The 22,755-nt window shown below is 44.4% G+C and overlaps 1 protein-coding gene across 1 annotated transcript in view; it reads right to left on the bottom strand.

The window, feature by feature from the left end:
• Window positions 1–356: 356 nt before the first annotated feature.
• LOC146805375 (interleukin-18 receptor accessory protein-like) overlaps window positions 357–22,755 on the bottom strand; it is a 227,737-nt gene continuing 205,338 nt past the window's right edge. The window contains exons 9-10 of the mRNA XM_085620500.1: window positions 4,887–5,066; window positions 357–746 (exon numbers count right to left, since the gene is read on the bottom strand). Of these exons, the coding sequence (XP_085476626.1) occupies window positions 376–746; window positions 4,887–5,066 (551 nt within the window). The 3' untranslated portion in view covers window positions 357–375. The remainder of the gene's footprint in view (window positions 747–4,886; window positions 5,067–22,755) is intronic.

The raw sequence follows: 22,755 nt of genomic DNA, 5'->3' as shown, positions 1-22,755 counted from the left end.
CTGAGTTGGCGATGCAGCGCGTGCAAGGTAAATAGTTTTATTTATTTAATTACTTACCTTACTCCTGTCCATCGTATGTCAAACTTCACTACCCCCCACCCTGCCCCTCTCCCACCCCACAGCACTCCCTGGGCGAGCCGCCACTGGCACTAAACAGTCACAGTAGAGCCATACAGCTACTGGACCTAGCTGAAGAGGTCATATAGTCTTCTGACCAGATTTACTGAAGTTTGGCATCACCAAGGGTGAGTTTAATAAAACTTTAATACAACCCTCTCCTCCGACCGCATCTCCCATACAAGCCAGGAGATAAACATATGATACACGTTTCACTATAAACCACAAACAAGCCAAAATGTACAAAACGGGCACTTTTTAATGTGAAAGAAAAGAACACTTCGGTAAACAAGAATATTCGTCTTTTGATACCGGGCTCTTCTTAATGGGCATGTGATATCGAATCTTGTTCCAGAATCTTGACGATGATGACGTTGATTTGCCGTATTTTTCTTTCCAAAGGATGGTGGGCACAACTTTCAGAGCTCGTTTTATGACGTGAGGTAAAGATTTGGGCTCTTGAAATGGTTTGAATTTAATCAAAATCAATTTCGGTGTGTTGTCTTCCAAGGTGCACTTGACTGCTGTTTGCAGCTCAAACAGGATTGGGTCGTTGATGTATGCTGGGCTGAGGACAAATATTGCTCTCCTGCTCCTTTTAATTATTCGAGCTATATCTTCAACATAAGCTGCAAAACAGGATGGAGAATAAGAAATGAATTAGGATAATCAGTTTACAGAGAAAGGAATTTAAAAAGGAAACACTATAAACAATGGGCCTGTTTTACTATGACCCCTTTCACAAATGTAATCAAATTTTCTTATGCTGGCACAAAATGTGGTTTTGCACTGAAAGATGCATGTGGCTCTACTTTAACACAGAAAAACAGGAACCTATTCAGAAAATATCGTAACATTGCACTTGAATAATTATGCCTACCCCTACAAAGCACTCAGAAATGGAGACTAATTGGAATTAAGAGCCTGGCCAACCTTTAATATTATCTGATGCAAAACAACACTGCATCAAAGTTTATTTGCAGCCTTGGGTCAAAAGGAGGGAAAACAATATGCCATATCTACTATGATATGGTGCTTTCTTTCTGTCTCCCAGCGCTGGTGAACTTTTAGCAGCCATGAGGCAACACACAGACCCTCATGCCATTCTGCAAGGGTGTGGGTGTTCTCTGAAGCATAGGTTTTGATCTGGAAGGAGTCTCATCCAGTACAAAAACTATTATTTAAGGCTTCTACACCTTCTACGTGTGTTGTACAACACAGCACACATGCAAAGTTGGATAAACAATGAGAAATGAAACAAATTCTACTCGTTATGCCTGTCTTGAGGAGGTGTAAGACCGTGGTGCAAATCCTTGTTTGCTAACATTTGTAGGTAGGGATTTTCATCAAAACCCATTGATGGTTGCATGGGAATGCCCAAGCGTCACCCAGGGAATGCCTCCTTGATGCAAAATAACGCAAAGCAGTGCATAGCGCAACTTTGCACTACTTTGTGAAACAACACAAATTCAGATTTTTGTTTGATAGTAATTCCCCCTTAATACGTTGTGCTGGGTTTGTGTAATAAAAGTGATGCACACCTAGTGCAAAGTGTTAGTAAATCTGGGCCTTAATTCCTACCTTAAATCTAGTGAAGATGCTAAAAAAGTGATATTTTTGTCAGCAGACAAGAAAGGATGAATGGAAATGGACAGATGCAATTATGGTGATTTATGCCATGAGATTACAGTTACTTATAATTTAGAAAATACGTGAAATATCAGAATCAGGGAAACATTCAGGTTTAGCCTTTCACTGGCTGCTATGCTAATTGGCAGCCTAGAAACCCAAACAGCCATCTAAACACGTTAAGCATCGCTATGTTACAAACCAAAGTAGAGGTGCATTAATTAATAAATATATTTATAAACAGAAGACGCATGCACATACTGTGTTCACACGGGCACCTCCAGGTCACAAAAGATCCACATCATATGAGGAGTCCCCTAGTTTCTCATACTATCTCTTGTTGCCTTCAGTCTTTACACTGAGCTTTTACCCAGTGCTCTACTCACAGACAAGAGCATCAAGATTCACCAATACTCTGATGAGACACACTGTACTTGAAAGTCTCTTCTGCTTCACATATCCAACGCCCCAAACATTACTTGCACATTATACAGACTTGAATGTCCAGTGCCTACCTGAAGCTCAACACAGCCGAGCAGAATTATTTGCCAAACCAGCAAACAAAATACAATACAAACCTGGCTCAGTAAAGTGAGGCTTGGTGGTTTTGAACCTCAACCACCACCAATTGCCAAATCACTTGGATTCACCTAGACACCAACCTCTCCCTCAAGGAACACATTGCCAAAACACCAAAGACAGCTTGGCACCAGCTCTCTCTTCTAAAGAAAGTTAAAGCATCTTCAGAACTGCTATTCAAGCCCTTGTTCTCTTGCATGCGGGTGGTGGTAATGCTATACTCAATGGCCTCCCAGACTCCACACTGCTACTCCTTCAGGGCATCCTACATGCCACTGCATGTCATCAAGGTTGGCTTGCCGGACCACACCGTCAAGCCAGCACAACCTGCACCCCTGCTTATCTTACAGACAAGTTCACCATCTCTGTGGATTCTCGGCACACCCATAGCCAGGACACGATCAGGCTGCAGAATAAGAAGAGTTAAAAAGAAAAAATATGACAACAGGCCTTTTCTATCTCTGCGCCCACCCTCTGGAATAAAAGCCCCATATCCATCAGGACCGCCTCAATGTTGCTCCTATTTAGGAAAGCGTTGAAGACTAACCACTTTAAAGAACACTACATCACAATGGAATAACTGCTCACAATTCTGCTTCCTCTCCAATTACTCGCCAACTTTAAGCTTGCCTTTGACAATGTACAGGGCTCCACTGTCTTTTGGCTTAGTTTGCTCTATGGAAATACATTATACATACATACACAAGATATCACATCACTCAAATTGCAATTTAATGCCAGAGTTATTTGCCAAGTGGTTGCCAGAATGGGGCATATAACACAAAAAATCACATACAAGGCAACAGAGAATCTATTGTTTCTGAGCAGGATGTTTGCACCATCTCTACTGTCCACTATTGAGACAGGGAACAACGCATACAAAGTGGGCCTCAATTCACTCAGAAAGGACTGGGGACATTTCATGTTGTCCTTTATTGGTGCAGAACAGAATCGGGAACCTGTTTTATGTGCCTGCAGACAACAGAGTTCAGAAAAAGAAAGAGGCAAAACTTGCTCACTGTTTCAACACAACATAAACATCAGTAATGCTGCAGGTAATGCCTATACTGACCAGTGACATGTTTATTAATATTTATGATGGTGTAAGTTGGAAGTGCTAAAATGTTGATTCCTATTTAGAAAGGCATGTTTTTAAGTATTTGGTCGTTAGGATGCTATTTAAAGATTTTTGAAGAGGCAGAAATAATAGTCAGGGCACCCCCAGATTACTATCAGTGCATAACAATGACGCGATGACTCGTTTGCTATTCTCCAAAAAGGTAACAAGGAATTAGCTAAAATATACACTATATTCTGCTCCCACAGGACATAAGAGGCCTCTTGAAAAAGACTCAGAACCCTGAGATGCACGCAAGGAGATTTTAGGCACCCCCAGTTCTTGCACCATGCTCTTCCCTCATTGTCTCATATATGACCCATTGAATGTACTGAGAGACAAGGTTGTATGATATAGCAGACCCTGTCTGAGGGTACAGGAATTGATAATCACCACATATTTTATTGTATTTACCACAAGACAATACGATTTACAGGGTACCAACTTTATATGAATCACCTTTTGAGTAAAACATCAGATTGTCAAACCAGGCTGTCCAAAAATGAAAGAGGTATTGGTGTCCATCCGAGGTGCCCTCCCCACAGGTTTGTAGTGTAGATATTTGAACATTTGCTGTAATAGAATCTGGTTTGGTGAGTATTGCACCCTAAATATACATTATTTCTTATTCACAAAGGGATACGCCACCTTTATGAACTCTGCATGACTCTCAATGGTGCCTCAGTTTATGCTGGTGCTATAAAATACATGCAGGGCACTGGGATTAAATATTACACCTGTTTAGTTTGCACCACATTTGTTGGGTCAACTCTTGAGTGGGTATTCTTAACATTTATTATCACACCTAATGATCTTCTATTAGACGTCACCTGTATTTTTTTCTTCGAGGCAGCCTTCATGGTGTCCAACTCTTCTCTGCTGGGATGAAGGCCTGCATTAGCATACCGGACATTACGCCTGTGCAACGTTGCACAACGTATAGTATTAAAATACCCATATATGCATTTTTCTTTTCCATATTCATGTGTGGGCGAAGAGAAAAATAATCTGTCGTGCATCTGCCCCAGTACAATGTACATATCACTTTAGTGACTAGGGGACTTAATTGGGTTGGTTGCCATTTTGAAACTATGCATCACAGATGACCACCCGCTATCGACAGTAAGATGTCAGTAATGAACCTGCCCCAGAGTCCTTTTGGATTTTGAAAGGCGTCTCACAAGTATAAATCTGTGTTTTAATATTAAAATATAGTTACTTCACCCAAGCCCATACATTTCACTGCAAAGGGTCTCTTGACTTTGATCTCTGATTTTGTTTGGAACAGCCCACTCAGTCATTCGTTGCACACTCCATAGCTTTTTCTCTTCGAAAAGAGACATGTTATTCACAGCCTATCAACCCACTATGGTATATCGTTAAAAGTTCTATTAATTGTGATACATTTTACATATTATAAATGTAGTTCGTATTAAAAAAGTACCTCCTCCTGGTATGATGTCTCTTTCCAGAAAGCACAGCTTGTAACCATACTTGTCCTCCAAAATTTCAGGAAGTAGTTTTACTGCAAACTCTTCCTCAGTGTAGTTTTCACTCGTTGAATTTTCAATCGAATATGAATTTGACTTTGCATAGGATACAAATGCATCAAACTCTTTACTATCTAAGAGAAAAGATACAGAACATTAGGCGATTATCTAGTACAATTAATTTTGTATCAGTATCATTTAAAATTACAATACAAATTGCAAGCATTTATTGAACTTTTTATTTCTTTATTACTTCTTCCATTTTCCTATACTTCCATATTTAGACAGACCAAGAAAGGGAGGTAGAGATGAAAATCAAAATCTAATCAATGAACAGGAAAGAACATATTACTCACTTCCATCTTGACAAATTTCAAACAGACACTTTACACACTTTGAGCCCATGCCATATTAAGAAAATGTTGCTTTTCAAAACCCAATAGGTGTCAATACCTTAATGATGACCCATTATTACAAACACCCTCTCTCTGATATGTTAGACTTTGATTGGAATATTCTGCCTATTTGTATCCTTGTTGACCAAAGTTGCATTTTCCTTCTACATGTGTTTCATGTGTTATTTTACACTTCCTCGAATATGTGTTATTTACTGAAGTTAATGGCCCAACCAGGTCCAGGGAATTATCTGTTTGTCTCAGTGATTGGTTAAAGTCTGCGTAAAGACCAAGGGCCAGATTTATCAAAGTGTTGTGTTGCACTTGTGCCACGCAATGTAACACAAGGGCAACACTACACTAAAGTCAGATTTACCAAGTCGCGCAAGACACCTTGGGAGGCTCTGCGGTGCTTGTTAAACCTGGAGTAATGCAAGGCAGCGCAAGTTGTTCCCACGCATCCACCCGTGAATTTTGACGCTTTCCGTTTTTACCATGAGTGGTAGACCTGGGAATGCGTCAAAAGGCTACACCTTTCCAGGAGAGGCGTAACAAGGAAAAATATCTTTATCTCTCCTAGTTGTTTCCTCTAAGTGTGCTACATTCTGCAGCACACGTAGAATGAGTAAAAAGACTCAGAGGATAGTTTTTGTGTAGGAAGGTGTCCTTTCCTGCACAGAAACAATCCTGCCTGCAACACAGGCATGCTTGCACCATGATGCAAGGGTTCCTGCGAAGGTACTAGCTAGCCAAAAGTTCACCGGTGGAGAGAGAGAGCAGGAATGTGCCATATAATGTTAAATATGGCACATTTTTGCCCTCTCCCTTTCATGCAGCACAGCGCAGCAGCTGCGTTGCATGAAATATTGATAAATCTGCCCCTAAATCTGGGTTAGTGGCGACCATAGCTTATTCATAAAGCTCCCAAATTACAAAAGAGATGTAAATATCCGGATGGTTATGCATGCAGCTATGCTTTGCAAAGAATTACAAATGTCTCAGTCGTTCACAAAAAATCTTCAGGCATATGCAAGGAACACTATGAGTAGCATAGATGTCCTTCACATCTAACATGGGCTTCAATTGGAATTCCATAGAGCATATTATCAAGCCCATTATCGCCGTTTTAGCGGCAGTTTTCTGCCGCTAAAGCGACGATAATTTTATCGCCTGGCTTGATAATATGCCCCTTCGTTCTTTAAGTAGCATAATTTGCTCAGGTGCTCGTGCAGCTCATCGCAACATTGCAGCGCACTTACTGGCTTTCAAATGTGGGCTTAGTTTATGAGAATTTGGAGTAGGGCAGCACAGCATGGTACCTTGCTGCGCTGCCTTACGCCAAATTGAAAGGGCAGGAATGGGACGGGCCTCACTTATGAGGCCCCTTGCGCCACTGGAACATCTCTTTTTTGACGTTCCGGTGTCGCAATGTGCCCCAGCATATTTACAAGGCTACTTAAAACCACTTTACGTGGCTTTTCCTGGTGCAGAGTAAGGCGACACAGCAATTTGCGCTGTGTTGCCTTACTCATGCTTAATGAGGCCACTCAAAGCCACGTAAAGTGGCTTTGCGTGGCTTCATAAATCTTTATGAGAACCCTGCGTCACTCATGTACCATTTTACATTGTGCAGAAGTATCGCAGGGCTCTCATAAATATGCCCCTGGGGCAGATTTACAAGCCCCTTGTGCCACCCGTGCGTCACTTTTCCTATGTTAAAAATTACGCAAAAGTGGCACAAGGGGCTTGTAAATAAACCCCCCTGTATGTTTAATCGCTGCTAATTTTAAAGTTGTCTTGCGCTCCGTGAGAACCTACACACAACTTTTTAAAATATCTCCAATTGAGTCCAGCTGTAGTAAATCAATGGAGTCCTAAAGTAAGGTCCAACCAACATAAAGCATAATCAATGACATGTATGCAGGTATAGCTTCATTTAAAAGCAATGACATCAAGTAATTCTGTAAAGAAAATTGAGGAATCCATTATTACTGGTCATAAAAATATGTTCTCAAGGTGGATAAAAGCTGTAGAAAATCTGCGTTTTCTATGTGGTCGCCCTACATTTTTTGCCTTTTCTGGACCCTATTTTTTTTTAAGAATTAGAACTGTGCACTCTACCCCTGCTAAACAAAAGTAAAGTGTCTTTAATGCCTCCTTAAAAATGTAGGAATTGACGTAAACCTGAATGGCCCAATAACACTTTCCTATAAGGCCATTGTATTGGGTAAAGAAAAAAAAACCCAGGCATAGAAAGTTAAATGCCACCCATGGCCTGCAGCACTTATTGTGCTATCCACTACAGTGGCAATCAAATCATGGCTTCAGGGCTACACTGTGTAGCATAAAAACAGCAGCTTGAATCCTGATGCACAGACTTGTCAAAATCACTATTTTTCCAAGTAGGAAAACCTGAATTTATATATTAAGTCCCCACCTAAACACAGCTTTTATGGCACAAGGTAGGCTACATAATATATAAGAGTGGAACATGAGTGAAGTTAGAACTTGCATGTTCCCCCAGAGACTAGGCCAAACCAACATTGTCGCTGGTCAGGATGTAATTGGCACATAGGAAGGCTCAAAGTATCAATTATACACTTTAATCCATAACCTTTGCCCTGTACCAGTATTTTTATTAAATATATGGGAAATGTACATTTTAGAAAGTTACCTTTACTCTGTCTGAAGCTGCTGGTCACTAATTCGCTTTCTCTCTACACCAACCGCTGAATCTGTACTTGGCCAGAATTAGGTGTGAGGTAGGTGTGAAAACTGATTTCACAGCAGAGGCAATGGCTTAGGAGTGGGTAGGAGTTTTCTTACCCCTGGAAGGAAGACCCGCTTGGGTGGGCACAATAATTTAATTTACTTCACAAAGACCTGCTCAGTCAAAAGCAAATGTTAGGTGACACCTGGCAAAGGCCCAGTCTTTGTGCACAAAAGCTACCCCCAGAGCTGGTTTTGAGTGATCTAAGGAGAGGACTGCTCATTACCCTGGCCTCACCTCTGTGTGGTTACACAGGCTCTGCACAATAGGAAAATGGTTTCCCGCCTTGAATTTGGAGACTAAAAGGCACTGTTGGATTGTTTGTAGTAAGACAAACAGGAACTACTGAAAATGTTTGGAGGCTTGCCCCCAAGAAATGTTGCCCCATTGGTTAGTGACTGTACAGAGTTACCCCCACCTACTATCTGGTGTCAGGCATAAATGAGGCATTCCCAGTAACCATCTGCAGAACACTTTTTGAATCTTCGGAAGAACAGTAGAGGGATGGTTCTGCTGTCTATGACCTGAGAGAGGGCCAGAAGGACTGGACCTGCTCCACCTTTTGCCCAAGACAAAGAAGTGGACTTCAAAGGTCGCGTGGATGAGATCTTGTGTGGCTACAGGGACATAAAAAGCAGCAAGATTCTTTTTCCCTAAAGTGCCTAGCTTACTAGTGGTAACTGGACTTGGACTGGACATTGCTTTTGGCCTCTGCCCGACACTTTTTCTCCAGAGCTCCAGAGCTTCTGAGGACCTGCAATGAAAAAAATCAGATCAGCAGGTCCATGGCATTGGATTGATTTTCTGCTGCATCCCAGTCAGGCTCTCAGCACTTCCCAAAAAAAAACCCCAAAACAACTAAGTCCCACGCTGCATTGAGACTTCAAAAAATGTTAAGAGTGATATCAGCAAAGCTCAAGCATGACCAAGCTGCTTCAAGTATCCTGACTACTCCACAGTGGAGGCTGCAATTTCAGTAGCAGCATGCTCAGGGAGGATTCTTCTTCTCAAAAAATGACAAAGACTCTTTCTGTTCTGAAGTAGAATACAGAAACCTTTTTGAGCTTTTTGACTTCTATACTTTTAACTTGGACCAAACCATTGGTTGTATCTGACCAGGGTTATACGGTGGCAGCCCCCAATCGCAAATAGGTCCCAGTCTACCTCCCCCACGGATTAGCATTTGCACTGTTAGACCTGACCTCTTTGATGTGATATTCTCCAAATATTTTGCTTATGCCTCTCGTGTTTTGCTGAATTAATTTCTGCTGGCTTTTGGACTCTGTGCATTCAATGGCCTCAATGCCTTCTGTATGAAGAATAGATGCTCCCTAAAATACACAAATCTTTGAGGGATCCCCCATTGAGGCCCTTAGTATCTGGCTGTGGATCTTTACATGAGCCGTTAGGACATTATCTGATGTGTTCCTCCAACCTATTGTTCAAGCCAGTCCATCATATCTTCAAGACACCACTCATTTGCTGAACATCTTACGGATGATTTCCATCCCTGAGAATGGACCAATCTGGCTGTGTACTATTGACGTTTTGTCATTATACACATCTATTCCTCATACAGAAGGCATTGAGGCCATTGAATGGGCCCTGTTGAAACAAGAGAACATGAGAGCTAATAAGGTTTTTCTCTTAGAAATACTTCATTTTTGTCTGTTTCACAGTTATTTTCAATGGAACCATCGATTGTTTCTTCAGGCCAATAGCACATCTATGGGCTTTTCAAGAGCCCCCAGCTATGCCAACATCTTTATGTTGAAGTTTGAAACTGTTTGCCAGTAGCCCGGTGGCAGTGGGCTTGCTGGTTGACGCTTGGATTGCTGGTCGCGATCATCCTGCTCTCCGCACCCGCTGATTACTAGCGCAGGCGATGTACATTTGTATTGTATTTTACTGCTTTTAACTCATCTTCAAAGTTTGTGCAGGTCTCTTACCTTTTGCGGTTTCAGAGGTGGGTTGCCAGGGCGGGTTGGTGCACTTGCGGGCTTCTAAGCAGCAACGGGCGCCATCTTAGATCGGGCTGCCTTCCTTCCTAGCCCTGCCCCTCCCCCACCGCTCCGCCCCTATTTAAGAGCCTTGACCTGTCCTTCTACTGTGTTTGCCAGTAGCCCGGTGGCAGTGGGCTTGCTGGTTGACGCTTGGATTGCTGGTCGCGATCATCCTGCTCTCCGCCCCCGCTGATTACTAGCGCAGGCGATGTACATTTGTATTGTATTTTACTGCTTTTAACTCATCTTCAAAGTTTGTGCAGGTCTCTTACCTTTTGCGGTTTCAGAGGTGGGTTGCCAGGGCGGGTTGGTGCACTTGCGGGCTTCTAAGCAGCAACGGGCGCCATCTTAGATCGGGCTGCCTTCCTTCCTAGCCCTGCCCCTCCCCCACCGCTCCCCCCCTATTTAAGAGCCTTGACCTGTCCTTCTACTGTGTTTGCCAGTAGCCCGGTGGCAGTGGGCTTGCTGGTTGACGCTTGGATTGCTGGTCGCGATCATCCTGCTCTCCGCCCCCGCTGATTACTAGCGCAGGCGATGTACATTTGTATTGTATTTTACTGCTTTTAACTCATCTTCAAAGTTTGTGCAGGTCTCTTACCTTTTGCGGTTTCAGAGGTGGGTTGCCAGGGCGGGTTGGTGCACTTGCGGGCTTCTAAGCAGCAACGGGCGCCATCTTAGATCGGGCTGCCTTCCTTCCTAGCCCTGCCCCTCCTCCACCGCTCCGCCCTTATTTAAGAGCCTTGACCTGTCCTTCTACTGTGTTTGCCAGTAGCCCGGTGGCAGTGGGCTTGCTGGTTGACGCTTGGATTGCTGGTCGCGATCATCCTGCTCTCCGCACCCGCTGATTACTAGCGCAGGCGATGTACATTTGTATTGTATTTTACTGCTTTTAACTCATCTTCAAAGTTTGTGCAGGTCTCTTACCTTTTGCGGTTTCAGAGGTGGGTTGCCAGGGCGGGTTGGTGCACTTGCGGGCTTCTAAGCAGCAACGGGCGCCATCTTAGATCGGGCTGCCTTCCTTCCTAGCCCTGCCCCTCCCCCACCGCTCCGCCCCTATTTAAGAGCCTTGACCTGTCCTTCTACTGTGTTTGCCAGTAGCCCGGTGGCAGTGGGCTTGCTGGTTGACGCTTGGATTGCTGGTCGCGATCATCCTGCTCTCTGCCCCCGCTGATTACTAGCGCAGGCGATGTACATTTGTATTGTATTTTACTGCTTTTAACTCATCTTCAAAGTTTGTGCAGGTCTCTTACCTTTTGCGGTTTCAGAGGTGGGTTGCCAGGGCGGGTTGGTGCACTTGCGGGCTTCTAAGCAGCAACGGGCGCCATCTTAGATCGGGCTGCCTTCCTTCCTAGCCCTGCCCCTCCCCCACCGCTCCGCCCCTATTTAAGAGCCTTGACCTGTCCTTCTACTGTGTTTGCCAGTAGCCCGGTGGCAGTGGGCTTGCTGGTTGACGCTTGGATTGCTGGTCGCGATCATCCTGCTCTCCGCCCCCGCTGATTACTAGCGCAGGCGATGTACATTTGTATTGTATTTTACTGCTTTTAACTCATCTTCAAAGTTTGTGCAGGTCTCTTACCTTTTGCGGTTTCAGAGGTGGGTTGCCAGGGCGGGTTGGTGCACTTGCGGGCTTCTAAGCAGCAACAGGCGCCATCTTAGATCGGGCTGCCTTCCTTCCTAGCCCTGCCCCTCCTCCACCGCTCCGCCCCTACTTAATCGTGCAGCATGTGTCAGCGCAGCGGACGAGCGCAGCGGGCGCGACGTAGGCGCGCCGGAGTTGCGCCAGAGTTAAGCCCGTCTGCGCCCGTCCGCGGCCGACCGGGGCTAGGGGCACGAAAGGCTGCCCGCTTACTTACGTACTCACCTGCATTACTACTCTCATATTGGGTCCCTGGAACGGTTGACCCTTCGATCAGTACCCACCTGAGACAGCTTGATTTATGTTCTTCCCCACCTTACCGTCCTCCTAGTATCAGCCCACCTTTATTTCCTTTATCCAATACACCATCCTGTACCATCTTGCCCCCCCCAGCCCCCCCAGCACCAATTTGTAACACTTCAGCAATACTCTTAAACACCAGGTCTGCGGTTAGTCATCAATACGAGCTATTTGACTACATTGATACCCATAATCCAAACCTCATATTCTTAACGGAGACCTGGTTTAAGGCAGACTCCCTACCCAATGTATTAGCCGCATTGCCTCCATCATACTCTGCCATTCGAGCAGATCGGCCTGAGGGCAAGCGGGGTGGCGGAGTAGCCTTAATAGCCCGGACAGACTTCTGCTTCCAGATTCTCCCCTCCTTACCCATTCCTGAGGTAGATTACCTAGTAGCTCGTTCAACTCTCCATCAGGTACCATTCACCTTTGTCTTAATTTATCGTCCTCCCCAGCTAACCCCATCCTTTCTCCCTAGCATTCAGGCTCTCTTAGCCACCTTGGTGGTTAACAATTCATCGGTACTAGTGCTAGGGGACCTAAACTTTTGGCCCAATGAACCTGCTGAGAGCCCTCAATCCAAAGATTTTACAGACTTCATGATTTCCTTGAACTTCTCTCTGCTCACTCATGGCCCCACACATACCCACGGTCATATGTTGGATCAAATCTGGGCGCTAAATATTCCATCCACACCCCCCATAATTTCCCCGTGCTCCTGGTCCGACCATTCTATTATTTCCTTTTCCCTTGCACTGACCACACTGGTCAAACCTCCTCTTCCTAAAAACATTTGGGTCAGGAAATGGGGTAAAACGGACATGCCCTCCTTCTGTTCAACTTTGGCCAAAACCGCTCCCGACCTTACAGATCTCACTGCTACGTCGCAACTGGCCGCCATTGATAATTGGCTGACTTTGGCAGGCGACGAATTCGCCCCCATGAGGCGACTCACTGTCAAGCGGGCCCATGCAGCCAATCGATGGTTCACCTTAGAGCTAAAAGAACAGAAACTAGCAGCTAGAAGAGCCGAGCGAGCCTGGAGGAAAGACTACAGCCCAGAGCTAAAGACTATATATCTGTCTGTTTTAAAAACTTATAAAGCGGGCATTCTAGCGGCTAAAACTGCATTCTATACCAGCAGGATTATGGCAGCTGAGTCTCGCTCAAAGGAAATCTTTACCGCGGTCCATGAATTAGCATTATCCAGTCGAACCACGACTACCATTCCCCCCTCTCAGTCCTTCTGTAACTCGCTCAATGAGTTTTTTATTGATAAAATACTCAAAATCAAACTTAACATTCCACCACCCTCCCTTGCATTTGTCAATTCTTCCCCTCCCCCCACTGTCCCCAAACTTAACCTTATTCCACCTTTAACTGAGGACACCTTCTTCTCATTACTTCACCGAGTCAAATCCGGTTCTCCCTTAGATTTTGCCCCCGCCCATATCCTCAGGGAAATCTATTTATCTTCCCCCACTCCCCCTTTGACCCTCCTCAATGACTCGCTAAAGAAGGGAAACGTTCCTGATATACATAAATCAGCGGTTGTCATACCTATTATTAAAAAACCTGACGCTGATTCTTCCTCCCCCTCCAACTACCGTCCCATTTCCCTACTGCCTTACCTAGCAAAAATTTTGGAAATTCACGTCACAACCACCTTAAGCACTCATGTTGAAATCAATCACTGTCTTTCCCCCCGTCAAGCCGGCTTTCGCCCATTGCACTCCACCGAGAAAGTGGTGATCTCGGTAATGGACGTGCTACGTGAAGGCATTGACACCAACCTTCCGCAAGCCTTGATTTTATTAGATCTGTCCGCCGCCTTTGACACGGTGGATCATTCCATTCTTCTCAGCCATGTCAGGGCGGCGGGCATAGAAGGTTCTGCCTTCTCGTGGATTGAGTCCTTCCTCACAGGGAGGGCCCAAGCCGTCCATTTGGCCAATTTCACCGCTGACTTTCGCAAAGTGGAGTGCGGAGTCCCTCAAGGCTCATCACTTTCCCCACTTTTATTTAATTTGTACATCTATCCCCTCATTTTTTCGTTACAGCAGATGGAGGTCACGGTGTTTAACTACGCTGATGATCTCCAGCTAATCTTTAATCTCTCCAACTCCCCCTCATCTGCTTCCAATGTTCAGACCGTAATGACATTCATTCAGGACTGGATGAACTGCAACCACCTCAAACTCAATCCGGACAAGACTGAGTTAGTCCTGACCGGAGGTGGTTGCAGTCCATGGACCTCTGCCCACTGGCCCTTGTCACTTGGTGCTCCCCCTCTTCCTGTCTCTAAGGTCAAAACTCTTGGGATTTTTCTTAACACACAACTCTCTATTCACTCACATGTAGGTTCAGTGGTCTCTGCTTGTTTCTTTTCTTTAAGACTAATTAGGAAAGTATCCCGCTTTTTTTCCCTTCCTGCTTTAAAAATCATTGTGCTGGCCATGGTACTGTCGAGAGTTGACTATGGTAACATCATTTACAATGGAGCTCCAGCATATGCGTTCCATCGTTTGCAGCTCATTCAGAATCAAGCGGCTCGTTTGATCTATGGCTTACCCAAATACCATCGTGCCACTCCCCTGCTTAAAGCTTTGCATTGGCTCCCGGTGAGGGAGCGTGCCCTTTTTAAACTGGGTTGCCTTACCTTTCAGGCTAGATCAGGTACAGCCCCCGAGTTCATTTGCGCCGCCATAAAACCGTACCTCCCAGGTCGTGAACTCCGGTCTGCCCATAGGGCTTTCCTCATCATTCCTCGTTTCAAGAAAAAGAAATCTGGCGGAGCGAAATTTGCTGTTCTCGCCCCACTTTTCTGGAATTCTCTCCCTCCTGCTCTCCGATCTTCTCCGTCATACACACAGTTTCGGAAAGACCTTAAAACCCTGTTATCTGAGCAAGCTTATACTGTCTAGCCCTTCTGCCGACCGCTACTGCATCACTTAAAGCGCCATGAAACCGCATGGTATACGTGCGCATAACAAATGCTTTTAAATTCAAATTCAAATTTTCAATGGAACCATCGATTGTTTCTTCAGGCCAATAGCACATCTATGGGCTTTTCAAGAGCCCCCAGCTATGCCAACATCTTTATGTTGAAGTTTGAAACTGAGCATATCCTGTCCGACAGTCTTTGGACTTCGAACTTGATTGCTTATAGACGTTTCATAGACGACATACTTATTATTTGGCATGGGTCACGAAGTCTATTAGAGACACAGATCCTGAAATTGAATGCAATCAACCCTCGTATTCAATTTACTTTTCAGATTGAGTCACAGCGCATAGCTTTTCTGGATGTCATGCTTAAACTTACAGGCGCAACCATTGTTTATAAGAAACCCACTGATCGCAACAATGCCTTACTTTACCAGAGCTTTCACCCTTGGCCTTTAAAGCGCCATCTTCCTTTTTCTCGAATTTCTGAGTATTAAACGTATCACTTCGGATGTAGAGTTAGGTTTGCAGACCATTAATAATTCTAAACATAAATTTCTGAACAGGGGTTATCCCCAAAAAGTTATTGATCAGGCTGAGAGCAGAGCATCAATTTTAAATCATAAGGATTTATTGAAAAAAAGAACACCTACCTCTCCCCAGCCCAGAGAAGTGTTTGTTTCTACTTTTTCCACTCACTCTAATCTTGTGAAAAACAGTATCTTACTCAGATGGGATCTGCTTCAGTCTGAACCAGATTTTAAGGGTATGTTCTCTAGTCCCCCTTTATTCGCATACAAAAGAGCAAGAAACCTTAAAGAAATTTTAAACAACACCTTAGACACCAACAAAGTTTCATTCAAAGGAATGACCAAATGCATGAATTGTTCACATTGCAATAACGTAATTGTTGGCAATAGTGTACGACATCCTCGTACCGGTAAAAAGATTCCTTTAAATTTCAATGCTAACTGTAACAGTCACCATGTGATTTATACCATCAGATGTCCATGTGACTTGTTTTATGTAGGGAAGACGGAGAGAGTTCTCCGTACTAGAATAACTGAACATAAAAGCAGGATCAGGACTAAAACAGTGAGTTCACCCTTAGCTCTACACTGGCAGATCGAACAACACTCTATTTCACAACTTAGATTTGGGGTGCTTGAAATTCTAGAGAACCATATGGATAGAGATATGTCAAAAGCATTATCTCAACGAGAATCATTTTTGATCTGGTTCATGCAAACATTGTCCCCCAAATGGCTTAATGATAAATTTGAATTATCATGTTTTCTGTAATTTCAGTTTGTGGCAGTTTCATTGTTGTCAGGTGCATGTTATTGTCTTTTCAGTTAGTTTGTGTATGTATTAGTTTAGACTCATTGTATTCCTGTTTTCATACCTTTATGCACTTGCATTTTTCTTACCATGCTCTCAATTTCGTTTTCTTTATTCCATGCGATTCACTTATCTCATTATGTGCGTATTTTCATTCCGTGCATGTTTTTCACAATACACACCACTTTTTTTATTTATCATTTATTATTTATTTTTATTGACTTATTCCTCACGTCCCCGTTAGCGATTGTGGCTTTATTGCCTCAGTTTGTCGATTCAGTTTCCGGTAGAGCGCGTTTTCATTTTGTGCATGTTTTTCATATTACACTGGTTTTTGTTTACTAACTTTGTATTCCCTAGTGAGTGGCTGTGGCCTTGTTGCCTCGGGCTGTTGATTCAGTTTTGCCGACTTCCGGATCACTTTTGAGTCCCATCTCTATGTTCATGTTTTCAACGGGGATGTAGCGTATTTCTATGGTGCACACTGGCGTTAGCGTGTATTCGCAACCCGTGTCGCTGAAAGAGGGCATTACTGATAGGCGGTGTAGGTTAAGTGGTGAGTTTCTTTCCTTTTCCTTTCTTTTTTCGATATATTTTACCGCGTGATTACAGCGGTTTACACTACTTTTTGTCGATTTTACTTGAAGAAGACCACAGTGATACCTTTCGTTTTTCGTCATAGGTAAGCAGGTCGTGTTTGAGTTTGGTGACTTTTGGCATTTTCATTGTTTGGCAACCTCATAATCATGTTGCCGTGTGGTTACTTTGGCAGCATTGTTGTGGAGTCCGCTGGTTGCGGTTTTCAGGCAGTATGTTTTCACATTCTAGCCTACAGGTATGTTTGTTTCACGGAGCACCACCAGCTTTTAACCTCACTGGGCACTTTTTTTTGGGCATTTTGATGTATGCCGAGTTTACCTCACGGGTGGGTTTAAGTTGTGTTTCATCACAGACACCATTGAGCATGGTTATGTAAAGGCAGCGCTTTTAGTCATCTTTTTTCAGTTATCTCATTGTTTCTGACTGTTTGAGCCTATGTGTCAGTCCTTACTTTAATTGTGACAGTCATTGAACATATCGAATGTGTAATTTATACATTTACATGTTACAGATTTCCCTGATGAAGGGCCTGTTTTAAAGCCCGACATGCATTGGGATTTATGAAGTTTGTTACCGTATGCTGAATACAAGCCATTTCTTTTGTTTATCCTTGGATTTCATTCATGAGGATTCTGAATTAAAGCAGATCCCCGCGTATTCCTGTCTCTGGAGAATTCATTTGGAACTTTTGGATTCAATGGAACACTGTTTCGTTTATTGTTGTTACATTGTATCAGATTGAGCATTGTTCTAACAATTTTTTGATCACGTTTGGTACACTATAATGTGACGCAACTGTAGTGCACTGGGTTAACCTGGACACACTTCCAGGTATTTGTTTTCACTTTTAGAAAGTTGGCATTTTTTTGTCCCAACCATGTGCATTCTGCCAGTGTCTTGGGTCACATGACTGTGAGAGGCTCTGCCGATGGGGTTTGTGTATTGCTTCCAGACAGTGACAAAAAGGGCCCTAGGTGTAGACAGACGTTACTCTATCTTTCTAAATTGGTTTGGGGTTTTTCTAGTGTTGAGTTTCACTTCATTACTTTTTGTGTGCTGCCTAACTATTGTACAAATTGCCTCTAAGTTGAGCCAGACTGCTTTGTGCAAAGCTACCACAGGGTTAGGCACAGCTTAATTTAGTGTTTTTTTTGCGGTTCACCCTGGCAAGGATTGTGGTTGTTGCCTGAGTTGGGCTTCCACCCCTCTTAACCCAATATCTAACAGGCACTTTGTGCTTTCTGGAGATAGTTCTACTTTAAACTTTAAAAATTCATATTTAAGGTTCCTCTTATTAGATTTCTTTTGATTTGGTGTCATTTTGTTAATTAACTTTTACTATAGATTTCTAATTCAGTTTAGGATTTTGATTGTTTGCTGTTTGACTTTATTTCCGTTTGGGTGCTACATAAATACTTTCCACATTGCGCTAAGTTGAGCGTATATGGTATGCCCCAGAGCACCAGTGGGTTCAGCTCCCAATAATTTGGTGACTTTGAAGTTCACCCTGCCAAGAAGTATTATTATTCCTTGAGGTGGGCAGTCACACACCCCAAATAATAATTAGGGGTTGGCAGAATGTTTCATTCTACTGGTAGAATTGGTGGAATTTGGTGACTCCACATTACTCTTGTAACGCAGAGTTCTGGCCAAATTCCTCCAATTGGCACCATGTGGAATTATTTCCTGCAAGCATACCGAAATGGGAGTGAGATTTGGTGTACCCTGGTGCCATTTTCGAATGCAGGCGGCCGTCGTCAGAGTGCTGCTTCTCAAGTAGATTTGCTGCAGCTTGAGTAGATTTTCACCGTAAGCTGCTGCATAAGTTTCGCACTCTTGCGCACCATATGGCGCTGTTCGCACTGATTTTTCAGCACTGTTTGGACTACTGGACTGATCTGGTGGTGTCGGCCTTTGCAGCTGATCACCATTTTTAATGTATTTGTAAAGTGTGTTTTTTGAAATGTTAAAAACGTGAGCAATGATGAGATTTATCCCCAGTGCTTACTACATTCATTTCCTGTTGGGCTGAAATCAGGGCTTGCTAGAGCCTGTTTTGCTCCATTGCCTGCCTAACTTAGGGGCCACTTACAATGGCGGAAGGACCACCACCGCCAGCCATACAGTGAAGGTACTTCTGCCATCAGACCGCAATTTTCCCTCGGCACATTACGATGGTAGTGGGATTTGCTGTTGGACTGCAGCGGACGGAACCACCACAGGCAATCCTTCCGACTGCCTGGCAGAGCGGTCTGCATCCATAAATTGGTGGCAGTGCCTAGTAGGCTCCGTCCGCCAGATTACGATGCTGTCTCCAGCCAGCCTTTCCGAGGTTGCTAAACCACCATTGAAAGGCTGGTAGAGATTGGTTTCAGGGGCCCGTTGCGGGCCCCCTTGTGTTGGGGGGAGGTGTGGGTGTACTGGGGGGTACCCCTCTACATTTCACTGCACCAAGTGGCAGGCACCGTGTGGTGCCTGCCACGTAGTGCAGTGAACTGCACAACATGCTATTTTAACATCGCGGCGGGTGCTGCTGTCAGCAGCACCCGCCGCAATGTTAAAGTGCAGAATCCAACCACCATGGTGGCGGTCGCATCCTAATTGGGTGTACGGGACCGCCGCATGTATTGTGGACGGTCCCGGTCACCACCAAGCTGGAGGACGTTCTCCAGTCCGTCTGCCATCGTAATCGGCTCCTTAGTGTGCCACCACGTTTATACGTTGCACAGAGGGAAGCGTGATAGTAGCTAATGCTCCCTCCCGCAATGTGTGCCTGCCCCCGAGATATAAATGCGCCGATGCACAGATGCGCCACTGGCATGCTAGAGGCATGCCTAAGGCAAGCCCGCCTGTGCCCGTCCACGCCCGAATAGGACCATGAGCCAGGGATGCTGTTGGTTTGCCTACAGTTAAGCACCGGTTTAGCTACACGAAGAAGGACCTTTTGAACCTCAAGCATATGGTGAAGTGTGGGAGATGGGAAATGTTAGACGCTGGCATGGTGGGACGGTGGCATTGCACTTCAGGCAACTGGACTACCAAGAAGCCCTGAGGTTGGGAGTATGTTGGCTCCAATGATAGCTCCCTCCAGGAATCTCTGTGAGGAGAACACAGGGGGGCAGCTTCAAGGGCAGCAGAGGCACTATGCTGTTTGTTAGTGAACTCAACTCCCTTATAAAACACAGCTTTGATATTAGTGAGATGATTGGTACAGCAAAGATAGTCTGTTCGTCACCAAGACTTGGGCCAAGGAGGACTCTGGCCCGGACTTTGCAGTTGCCACACCGCCTGGATATGTGGTGGTGAGACTGGATAGGAGGGTATTGAGGGTGGGAGGCCTTCCCTTTATCTGTAGGGAGCAGCTGAGCTGCACGATAAAGCCCATTAACATCACTATTGATGGCTCGAGGTGGGACATTTTAAAATTAAAACTAAACAGGCAGTGATCTTGGCGGGCTGTTGACCTACCGTTCGCCTGGTCCCATAAAGCAATTTATGTAAAACTGGCACCAAGTATTAGAGTAATTTATCTCTTGTGATAACCTCACCATTCTGGGAGATTCTAGCTTGCAATTGGAGGATGAGAGGGACCGGACCACCAGGGCTTTCTTGGATGTCATGCTAAGATTTGGCTTAAGTCAACAGGTTAATATCTCAATTCACATATGTTGATACACATTAGATGTGATGTTTTTGAATCAAGAGATCCTTACTATATGTGAATGCTTGCTGTTAAGCTGGTAAGACCACAGATTGATATTGTTTAATGGTACACAAGGCATGGGTGGTGGAAAGCATGCAGAGTACCGCCAAGAGCAGCAGAAACTGTGGTTGTTGCGGATGACTTTGCAGTTGCCCTGGAAAAATTTAAAGAGAAGGACCTCATGGGCCTCTGAATTTTGTGAGATATTTTTACTTCAATGCACAACACTGGGAATACAATTAATGTTTTGTCCTGAACAGTATGCTATGTCTTGTGTTAGCTGTCTGTGTCTATGGTATCCATGATGTAATGAGGTGCCTTTTAGAGCAGTGGATTCCACCATTTAGTTGGAAGAGCTCAGAATGGCTAAGACTGAACTAGTATTAACTAGGTTCTTGTTGGGTGCTGTCACATGTAAGTTGCTTCAATAAACAAACTTAAATGTACTTCTTTGCTTGAACTCTGTTCACTTTAACTCTGGTTTACTGGAAACTGTATTAAGAAGCGTTGGAAAAAAAGTGTTTAGAGCCTACATGAAACTGAAGAACTCAAGATGTAACAAGGTTGGAAAGAGAAAGGAGATACGGGAAAAGTGCACCTCACCTGTGCCAAGTGTCATTTGGCAGCCCTAGAACACAGCTGCTGAAGATATATTGTAGAACAAGTCATTCTATCCCATCTGGACCAGCTAAGAAAGAATATGTGGTGTGTGCTGCATTTTGCTGTTTTGTTTTTTGTTTTTTGACTGAGGTCCTAGGCAGGCTGAGGACCAAAAGGAGCCCTGGCAAAAATGCTACACCAGCCCGGCTCTGCTGTTCTCTTTTCTCTAGCTGTCTCTTTCCATCCATTCTCTCCCCTCTATCTTTTACCTCTCTGATTGCTTCTTCTCTACCTTCCCTCTCACTCACTCTCTTTCTCTCTCTCGCTCTGGAAGCCTCCTGAACCTGCTACTATTATCCTCCAGGTGCTGGGAAAAGTGACAGCGGTATCAGCAGCAGCCCTAAGCTTTCAAAACAGAACTCCAAGGCCCCAACCAACCAGGAAAATGGCAAGTGGAATAAAATGACTGTTCAGCCCTGCTGAGGCCTTGGTAGAGTGTATACTGACACTGGTAGTGTTTTGCTCTCCACAATGCTTCTTGCCCTTGGAGCTTCAGCATGGTGCTGCTGGTGAAAGGCCTACTTGGTGGGAGCCAGAGTAAAGGTCTAGAAAAGCCTGGTGGTGTCACTTAACACAGCCAAGTGTTTTACAAGTTAGTGGAGGAGGCCTGGTTGTCAAGTGTGATTCAGCCAGGAGATGGCAAAGTACTGTAAGCCCTTTTCGATGCTAGACCTTTTTCTCCCTCGAATGCTAAGCCAATTTTTGGCTATTTTGGGAAGTTTGCGCTTAGGGCTTGTTGTAATCCTACTTGGTTTATTCCCCTGCCCTTTCCATAACCTCCTAATTGGAATGTTCCTGCAGTTGGTGGACAAAGCTTCCAGAGGTGACTCAAGCTGACTGGAACCTGATGGGGGTGTAAAACGCAAAAAATATGTCTGTTCATCTACTCAGTGTTACGTCTTTTTAACACTGGCGATGACCTGGGGCAGCCACACCACCATCCCCAACTGTAAATCGTGTGTGTGTGTGTGTACAGCAGTACTCCACTGGAAGCTGTTTATAAAAAGAGTTTTGTGGTGAGACTGTTGATTTTTCTTTACATAAATGAAACAAAAGAGACATAACATCACAATGGAACTTCTCTTCAAGTGCTTTTGGTGTATGGTACACCTGATGCACTTTATTTAGTAGTGTGGAACAGAAACCTACACTTACTGGTGCTCGAATTGACTCCTCACCAGCATTATTGCTGTTTAAAATGGCTACATGTACTTCTCTTCTTGAGCTGTGGAGGTGAGGATCTTGCCAAGCTGGTTCTGTTGACTGGGGCTAGCTCTCAGGGAACAAGTACTTCGGAGGCTATGCGGAGTCATAACCATACTTAAGTGGAAATTCTAGAGTGGTCCTAGGGACGTTCCTGGTCCGGTGTACAGGTTGTTATCGGAGCTAACAGGTACAGCAGTCCCTTTTTCTTGATTTGTTTCTTAGGAGAGTGTATGGCATGTGAGCGGCCGTCTGTGCGCAGC

This window comes from Triturus cristatus, chromosome 8 (genome assembly GCF_964204655.1).
Source record: "Triturus cristatus chromosome 8, aTriCri1.1, whole genome shotgun sequence".
NCBI lineage: Eukaryota > Metazoa > Chordata > Amphibia > Caudata > Salamandridae > Triturus > Triturus cristatus.
The sequence above is the reverse complement of the archived record's forward strand: the minus strand, read 5'-3'. Positions and strand labels throughout refer to the sequence as shown.